Below are 9,216 nucleotides of genomic sequence, written 5' to 3'. Positions count from 1 at the left end.
GTATGATTAAAGCAATGCCTACAGTTTATCACCATGTCAATGCTAATGACCAAGTGACTTATAGTTTTATTGATATGTCCTCCTCCCACATTTTTAAGGTTATGGATGTCACAGATGTGTTTAGTATCACTTTAATGTCTGGGACTGTAGTTTGCCTTAAAAACCTGCAATGAAGTGAGCACCCCTTCCCCAAACGAGAAGGGGTTAAATCCATCTCATTGAAGCAATAAGAGCATAATTACTTACACAAGGCAAGGACAAGATTGTAACCGTTTAATTAAGTGTAATAACTCTTAATATCCATTACAGTGATTAAGGACTAAATTTATTATTAAAAATATAGTCATTGAGGGAAAGGGTACACTCTTTGAACTGAAGTATAATACCACCCACTGCAGCAAGACTCAAGTCAGAATTCAGTCCTGTTATGCAAATCTACATCCAAAGAACCGGAGCACTGCACAGTTCAGTATTTCCCCTCCACTAACCTAATTAACACATAATTACCAGTAACTGTAATTGATAATGGTTTGATAACTAGCAGATAAGTTGAATCAGAAATATCCCCATGATATGCAGTTTCATGGCACATCAAGGCCAAATGTGAGTAACATATTACCCACACTGTGTTTACGAGGCTGTTATATTCCAGGTCAAAATCATCTCATTAAAGACCTCTCTTCCTTAACAAAGATGGGAACTTTGCTAGTTGGCCCCAGCAGACTCTGCAATCTTCAGGTAGTGGTGCCTGATTCCAGTTGGGAAGATCTACCCTGCAGTGTTTAGTTCCAACCCAAATCCAGGCCTTCTGTAGTATCTGAATATAGAGCTAACTGTATGACATTTCACATCTCCAGAGACAGAGCTGGGCACCCCTGGTGTACTGGTTGTATCCAAAACAGGGTGTAGCTCAACAGTCATGTTTAAACATAGTGAGTCCCTGTCATTACACATCAACAAATTATCACGCCCTTCATGTTTTCATATGTGCAGAAACCAGGAACACACAAGTGCTTGCCAAAAAGGATCTGAAAAGTAAGGCCCATTGGTTTGTAGCGAGCTAAACTAGATCTAAACTATGTAGCTTGCGCTCACAAACTGTCTTGTTCAGAATGACTGGCTCTATAGAGGTTTGTAGCTCTCTGCCCTTACATCAGTGACAGCCAGTCAACAAGTGTCATAGCATGACTAAATGGAATAGATTTCATCATGGAACAAAATGACATCAGAAATCCTCTACAGCCAGTCAGCTCTCTCGTAAATCTCAAATGGTATAGATCAATATTAATCGTAAAGCATTCACTTCAAGAGTAAATTCAAAGTTAATGATAAAAAGATGTGGAGGAACAAAGACCTCCTTTAGTATTTTTTAAAATATACATATCAAATGACTTCATTAACAAAGTAGTAGTATATTATCAAGTTACAAGTAGTCCATGTTCATACTAAATTCTAATCTACTACATCTCTTAATATTTACTCATTATCTTAGTTTTAATGAAGGACATCAGTAATTTGTTAGTTATTTAGACCTCATCAGAATGGCATTGTTTGATCTCTTAATTGCTCTAAAACCACCTTCTCCGTTTGGTCTGGTTTACCTGCAAAAACACGGACTTGGTACAGGTTGATCAACAAGGAAATTAAATTGTTGCTAGACATTTTTAATATGATATGAATTACTTGCATGTCTGGACAAAGCACTACATCTGAGGCTCACTGTTCAAAGGAAAACTGCAGAGTTCGTTTGAGGTAGCAACAGAACGCAGCGTCAGCTGGTTTCAAACCATTTCCCACTTTACAAATGGTAGCATGGTGGGAGGGAACTGATACTTGCACCAAATGCAGAATTATAAACCATTTTGCTTCTTCATTTTGTCTAACAATATGTTCCTCTGTAATCTCCCAGGAACACTAACCCTTATTTATTACTCCAAAATAATATGTTATATTAAGAGGCTGTTACCTCCAAGAATTAAAAAGCAAACTTAACCATAGGGAACATAATTTTTCCTTTAAGAATAAAAGAAAAGCCCACCAAAAAACCTCCCAATGTTTTCTTGTCAAATTCTCCTTCACCCCAACCACTTCAGCCTCAATTTCACTTTTTAAATCTTTGCTCTCTGCGTTGCTAAGCAGTAGGGATCCACACACTCTTCCACACCACAGCCTCCCTCCACATTTCCTCCTCGAACGAGGGACTTGGGTGGGTCCAGTATCTTCCTCCCTCCTCATCCACCTCTTCCTCACAGTGCAGCCACATACGCTTCAGTGGACTGCAACAGGTGTACTGAAGAAACTGACAACCCTGCGCAAAGTGTGAGGGCAAGAACGAGAGCAAGAGACAGAGACAAAGAACAAGAGGCAAACAGAGCTGTAGAGAGCTTGACAGAGTGAGACAGATGCTTGTTATTGAAATGGTGACTGCTGACAGTCATCCACTACGTGATTGTCACACTCACTTCCACAGAGCCCCAATACCATATGGCCTGAATTTCACTGTGATTGGCCAGTGCCTGGGTCAGCTGATCCCTTCCACCAGTAATGATACTAACCACACCACCAGGAATGTCTGACACCTGAAGAATCTATAACAAGAAAAAAGCCCAAAGTATATCATTAACTTTTTTTAAGGTCACGTAAAAGTGTCCAAAGTTGAAACAAACATCTTATAAGCATACATTTAAACAGTCCCAAAAGGTTGCCGCTCATCAAAACACACATGCATTTGCACGAATGAATACGAACTTGAATGAAATCGATGGCTGGAAGGGGGTGCTTTTCACTTGGCACCATTATGACAGCGTTGCCCATGGCAACAGCTGCCCCCAACAGAGACACCAAGCAGAGGAGAGGCCTTGTGTCTGGGAGCACAATACCCACAACTCCTAATGCCTCTGGTATTAAGAAGGCAGATCCAGTCTGTGGAAGGGGCTTTAGAGAGATGGCCATCATTAATGCACATCATGCAGATGAATAAAATACAATATGAGCCAATTAAGTATGAGATTTAGAAGGTAAATCCTGAAAACAGAAGTCTCTTACTGGCACTACTCCACTTTGTTTATCACAACGTGCAGCCCAATCAGAAAGCCTGGAGATGCTAAGCTCCACCTCCTCATTTGCTTCATCCATAGAGATGCCTGTCTGAGCCTGGATGGACGCAGCCATGTCCCGCCTTCTCTTGTCCAAACTGTCAGCAAGAGCATAGAGGGACTGCGCGCGTGCAGCGGAGCTCTTCCTAAGCCACCTGTGTTTAAACATAAAAAATGAAAAAAGGCAGTATACAGAGCAATGACATTAAACAGAGTAGCAGTAAAACAAACACACTGTGTTAGAATTTAAGGTCTGATAGCTGGTCTTATGTGCACATTGCCAAATATAAAAGAAATTCACGTTTTTTAGAAAAGATATGTAAAAGACTAAAATCTAAAACAACTAATGCCTTATTTGTGCAGTACAGTTAGTGTAAATAATGTATGTACAGAGAAATTCACAATACAGTTGAGTCTAGGAATATAGAAATATTTTACATCAAACTTGCCCGCATTAATACAGCATGATACTGTTTAAAGACACAAGACATTTGAAAACACTGGTACATTAGACTGGAAAAAAAAGAGTTCCAAATGGAATTCAAAGATATTCCAAAGAGTCTATTCCATATGGACAAAGGTCGGATAAAATCACTCCATACCCTGGCTGGACTTTTAAGGCTGCCTCCACAGCATTACGTATGTCCTTCCTTCCTCCATCAGCACAGTAAGCCAACACAGCACCCCCTGGCGAACTCACTACCCTAATGCAGCCAGAATCAGCCTTACAAAGCTTACCACCAATGAACTGTGAGCAGGAACGAGGGACACTTAGAGAGGGGGAGAAAGAGAGAAGATTGAATTAAGATTATGTTACTGGTTCATTGCTTAGCAATGCTAATGTGCACTGGACACACCTGGATGGATCAAAGCCCTCAGGAACCATGAACGTGGAGGCAGCCGTACCAAATGCGCTGTAATCCAAGGAGCGGGGCGTGGAGCGGGGCATACGGGGTGTGAGGGACGGGCACAGGAACTGATACAGACCCTGCCGAGCAACAACCAGGCCAGTTAGCTGGAACTCATTTCAAGCAGTTCTGCACAGATTCACTGGTCTAGACATAATCCTCAACAGAAAACACTGCATGTATACAGCGCATACGGTGTATGTATTAAGAATATCTACATAGTGGCTCTCAATTGAGTAGGTTTAGACAACTCCCATGCAAAGAGCCCAACCCATGGTGCTCGGACCGTAGGATCAGCAGGTAGAAAGCCATCTACCTCTTTGCCCCCGTTGGTGCAGTTCCCACTGTCTCTCCGTCCAGACTGCGGGAGGGAGGGGTCAGTCACAGAGTGACTATTCACCCACACTGAACCTACTTTCAAACTATACACACGCAGATGCATGCATGCATGCATGCATGCATGTGCACACACACACACACACACACACACACACACGTGCATGTAAACAGGTGCAGACAACAGTAAATACTGTTTTTCAGTAAAGACAACCAATAGTTTATACAGACTAAATTAAACAGCCAGATGTGTTTGTACCTCCTGGCAGTCTCCAAAGCTAAGGTCAAGTCTTCAGTCCAGATAGATGCAGCTTGGCCGTGAGGACTGTGGTTACCTTTAAACATTCACAGATCACAAGGGGAACTACTGAGAAACATACTCTAACATGCAGGATAATGTACAAACAATCGGCAACACTTTAACTATCCGTACTTTTGCTATCACTACTTTAGCTGTCTGGATTAGGAGATTACTAAAAGCCACTCTGTAATGTAATGTAATGACTGTATATTGTAATATACAGCAATGACAATAATTGCACCTCTCTGAGTTTCACACCAAAGTAAGAGAAACGTGCAAAGGTTGACAGAACAGGTCCAAAGTCATCTATACATTTTTACGTTCTGCAAGAATGAGACAAGTAAAAGAATGAGGAGATTTTACCCAGAGTAACCCCCTCAACTACACTCCTGAAGGAGAGGAGGGGTAGAAGAGGCCCTGGAGGTGGCGTGGTCACTGCAGAGCAAGGCGGAGCCAGCCCACACAGAACCGTGGGAGGATAGAGACCACCAGTGGAAGGTGGGGGACAGGACTGGATCAGCTAGAATAAACAACCCCCCCCCCCCCCCCCCAACACACACACACACACACCGTATGCTGAAAGTGATGAATTACTGTTTACTGATGGTCCTTTTCCCGCAGTAAACTTGAGAAATGATGTCAACCATGACTCACTGTCGCCCCCTGTTGGACGGCCTGCTGCACTGCAGTTTCTACCAGGCTCCTGTGTGCCTCACTAGCCAGAGGGACACACTTCATTCCAGTCATCCTCAGTTTCAGTCTGCCCACTACACTGTCCCACATGGACTCCTGCACACACAGCACCCACTGCCACTGAGGGAAAAATCAGAACAGGAATGTATTTTATTTGCCAGTTACATACACATACAAGGAATCTGTCTTGGTGAGTAACATACTAAAGAGACTGACACAATAGATTATTTACAAATATATAGAAATTACATAGACAAGGGAATAAAATACATCTAAACAAAGAAGATAAAACAAAAAAGAATGACTAACTGCATGATCTAGAGCACCAGGATTTGGCTCTGCACATAACAGGCACTCAGATTTTATATAGAAATGGACACCGGACATACAGGCTGTACCTAAGTATTTTATATGACTACCATATTGATATAATTAAAATTGTGTTAATGTAGAGGAACTTTTATTTTCCTTAGAACCTAAATTCTATTTAACAACTGATTCACAGGCTTATAAGTGATAGAGACTCATCTAAGTGCTTTGGCATAGAAGTACTATAGTCATCGTAAAATATATAGTCATGCCAATAAATCTATTTTCAATTAAACTCAACTGACAGGAAACACAGACACAGACACAGAAAGAGAGAGAGAGAGAGAGAGAGCGAGCAATGTTCAACGGGTCCTTATTATAGAAACCTGCTCACTTACATCTTTGTTCTTTTTGAATGCTGCCTCAATCACTCCATCCACAGCACTGTCGATGTCTGCAGACTCAAAGATGATAAAAGGGCACACAGCACTGACAGAAAGGCTGAGGGATGTGGGCACACCCCAACCGGCCAGCTGCTTTGCTAGAAGCTCTCCATCCTAGTGAGGACAAGGAGGGCATTTCATTTTTATTATTATTATTAATAAGATACATTTTAATATTACACTTTTCAAATAAAGTGCATGCAAAGGGTCTGGGTCACACACACACACACACACACACACACACACACACACACACACACACACACACACACACACACACACACACACACACCTGCTTGCTCCCACAGAACGTCAGGTAGCTGGTATGAATGCTCTGAGCCACTCTGGCAACCAGAGCGCAATCACCAGTCACTACATTCAGCACTCCAGCAGGAAGTCCCGCCTCCATAAACACTTGAGCCAATAAGAGGGCAGGGGCAGCCATTTTCACTCCAGGGACCACAATGACAGCATTGCCTATGAAATAGTTAAAAGCGACAGGTCATGTTTGGTTAATCAAAGGTCGTTTGCCGTACTAGGAAGCAAAGTGTATGAGTTATGACTACCTGCAAACATGTGTGACTCTTTACTCAACAACAAAAACAAAGTTACTATACTATGTCACTCTAAGTGTTACTTAATAGAATGGTTAGGTATATATATATATATATATATATTTCAAAATGCTTAGCCACAGTACTACTAATTACAGATAAAATGGATAATTTGAGCTGAAAGAAAAAAAGTGGAGTTTGTGGCTTGAAATAGTGATTGTGTGTGTGTGTGTGTGTGTGTGTGTGTGTGTGTGTGTGTGTGTGCATGCATGAACTGGTAGAAAGGGCAAGCCACTCACCCATAGCCAGAGCAGGCAAGACCTTAAGCCAAATGGAGTAAAATTGGCAGTCAGCTGAAACAACTATAGCAACCACACCTGGAATACACGATACCACATATGTACAAACCATGGGGGGGGGGGAAGCATATTCATTCATTCATTCATTCATTCATTCATTCAAGGTATGTTCTTGCAATCAAATATGAAAGTAACGAAAATTGTCCTCTCTCACAAACTGGTCCAAATCTATGTGTCACTGAAACATTTATTTAATGAGTTAACACTCTGATAAACTACTCGGTGTAATTAATTAATTCATCAATTACCTATTTAAGAAAATACACACAACTGAATGTAATCAGATCACGCTACTTCAGTTCAATTACTCTAGAATCAAAAGTAAGAAACGTAAACAGGCTCTGTCTTTGATGCATTCACTAACCTCGTGGTGTCCAGTTAGGCATTAGTGTGTCTCGGAGTTGAGCCCAGCCAGCATAGTAGTGAGCCAGTCTGACCAGGGCAGAAGAGGAGCAGGGACACTCAGACAGGACACACAGCTCAGACATGCACTGGCTGTATCTCTGCAGTGTGTTGGCCAACCTGCAACATACACAGAGTACTGAGTAACACATTCAAAATAGCATGCTATAATGCCAGTGGAGGGGAATTTAGTGATTCGGTGGTGGTAACGAAGTTCCTGTGAGTGAGAGCTTTGTGTGATATCTCATAGTGACACCTGACTTTGTATTTTTCAGCACTTGTCTGCTATGGATCTCTGATGGCTACCCGAGGACAAGTTCCACTCCACGTTCGTGCTGGACTCGTACCTGAGCAGGACTTTAGCTCTACGGTGGGCACTCAGCTCACTCCAGGCCTTGAAGCCTGCAGAAGCAGAGACGCCGCAGGCCGAAACATCCTCTTCCTTAGCACAGATGACACTGCAGAGAGCTGTGCCTGGTGTGGAGCAAAAATAATGAGCACATTGAAGGAGAGGGCGAGAAGCGGATGGGAAGGGACAGTGAATGGTGCAATCATAGAACAGCTGTTATGGGATTCACCTGTGGAGTCAGTAACTCGGAGGGTCTGCCTGTCTACCGGCCTAACAAATCCCCCGTCAACAAAGAGGCCAAGAGACTGAGAGTGTTGCTCAAGCCAAGTCTGATATAGAAGATACAGAAACAAGATTATGAAACGCACGCTATAGTGAAGCTTGAATGTTGCTAAAAGTAATTAGTGTTATTGCATCTGTCCTTTCAAACAATTGTGTGCATCACTCACTCTTTATATATAAATACAATGTTAGAGCCAGGGTTAAATTCGAACGTTTAGCTATGTTTATTGCGGCTGCGACACCCGTTTAAAACCAAACCATAAAATAATCTGTAACGTAAAGGATTCAGCAGTCTTGGGGTTATCTACGATAATTTCTACGTTGTACTTCTATGCTCAAAGTAACGGTGAAATCTGGTCAATATGTCTAAATCTAAAACTCACAAACCCAGTTCACGGTCACACGCTCGCCCTGTGAGTTATAATCACTATGCTGGATAGCAGGTTATGCAGCAGTCACAAATCCAACATAAGATAATTAATAATAAGATATCTAATGTTGTAATGAAAACATAATGGAGCTCAGTGCCATGCATGCAACCCCCGCTAATAAGTATGTCCAATCTCTTCAACAGCCATTTCCTTTATTTTTCTCACATGTGGAAGCCAGCCAGCCACCTTACCCGGGCAGCAGTAGCAGTGGTGGAAGCAGAGGCACCGTACTCCATGGACTGAAAGATGTCGTACACAGTTTTGGAGGCAACACTTGCCATAACACGCACTTAATGTAGGCAGCTTGGGAGCTCCACCAAAATCCCCACCCTAAAGCGAGCTGCGAAAGCTGTCTCTGAAACGGTTTAGCCAGCTAGCTAAACGTGGTTTAAATAAATGAACTGAGTGTCTAGCTAGATGTTTAATCTATTGCATTAACAACAGCGTTGTTAATTCCTGATTAGGAATACAACTTGAAGCAGAAAAGGTTTTGATGAGATGAACTAGTTACAAAGACACAAAAAAAATGCCGCGTACTTTCTCCTGTCATGACCGAGCTCCTCCCTGGCGTGGAGCTACTTGCCAAGATATTTTCGTTTAGGATGAGGGTTTCTGACTTGGCTCAGACTCCACTGAAACATTATTTAATAAATATTTAAGATCACTTAAATATTTGAGTAGAAATGCATCAGGCACACTCGCCTTTCAAAATAGTTCATTTTACTTTTCTTTGAAGGTCGGACATAGTCTGATC

The 9,216-nt window shown here is 42.1% G+C and overlaps 1 protein-coding gene across 1 annotated transcript; it reads right to left on the bottom strand.

Annotated features, from left to right (window-relative positions):
- Positions 1 to 258: 258 nt before the first annotated feature.
- Positions 259 to 9,035, bottom strand: aldh16a1 (aldehyde dehydrogenase 16 family, member A1). Its single transcript, XM_035527773.2, has 17 exons — positions 8,654 to 9,035; positions 7,979 to 8,078; positions 7,748 to 7,874; positions 7,363 to 7,520; positions 6,939 to 7,016; positions 6,378 to 6,562; positions 6,041 to 6,199; positions 5,295 to 5,453; positions 5,004 to 5,160; positions 4,599 to 4,674; positions 4,320 to 4,425; positions 3,953 to 4,083; positions 3,698 to 3,865; positions 3,046 to 3,250; positions 2,749 to 2,934; positions 2,463 to 2,588; positions 259 to 2,308 (listed from the first exon to the last, which is right to left on the bottom strand). Exons 1-17 carry the CDS (start codon positions 8,741 to 8,743, stop codon positions 2,132 to 2,134), a joined length of 2,388 nt encoding a protein of 795 aa, XP_035383666.2. The 5' UTR covers positions 8,744 to 9,035; the 3' UTR covers positions 259 to 2,131.
- Between the last annotated feature and the right edge of the window lie 181 nt (positions 9,036 to 9,216).

The sequence above is a fragment of the Electrophorus electricus genome, chromosome 3 (assembly GCF_041902795.1).
Source record: "Electrophorus electricus isolate QZ-2024a chromosome 3, ASM4190279v1, whole genome shotgun sequence".
NCBI lineage: Eukaryota > Metazoa > Chordata > Actinopteri > Gymnotiformes > Gymnotidae > Electrophorus > Electrophorus electricus.
Note: the sequence above shows the minus strand (reverse complement) of the source record. Positions and strands in the feature narration are given on the sequence as shown.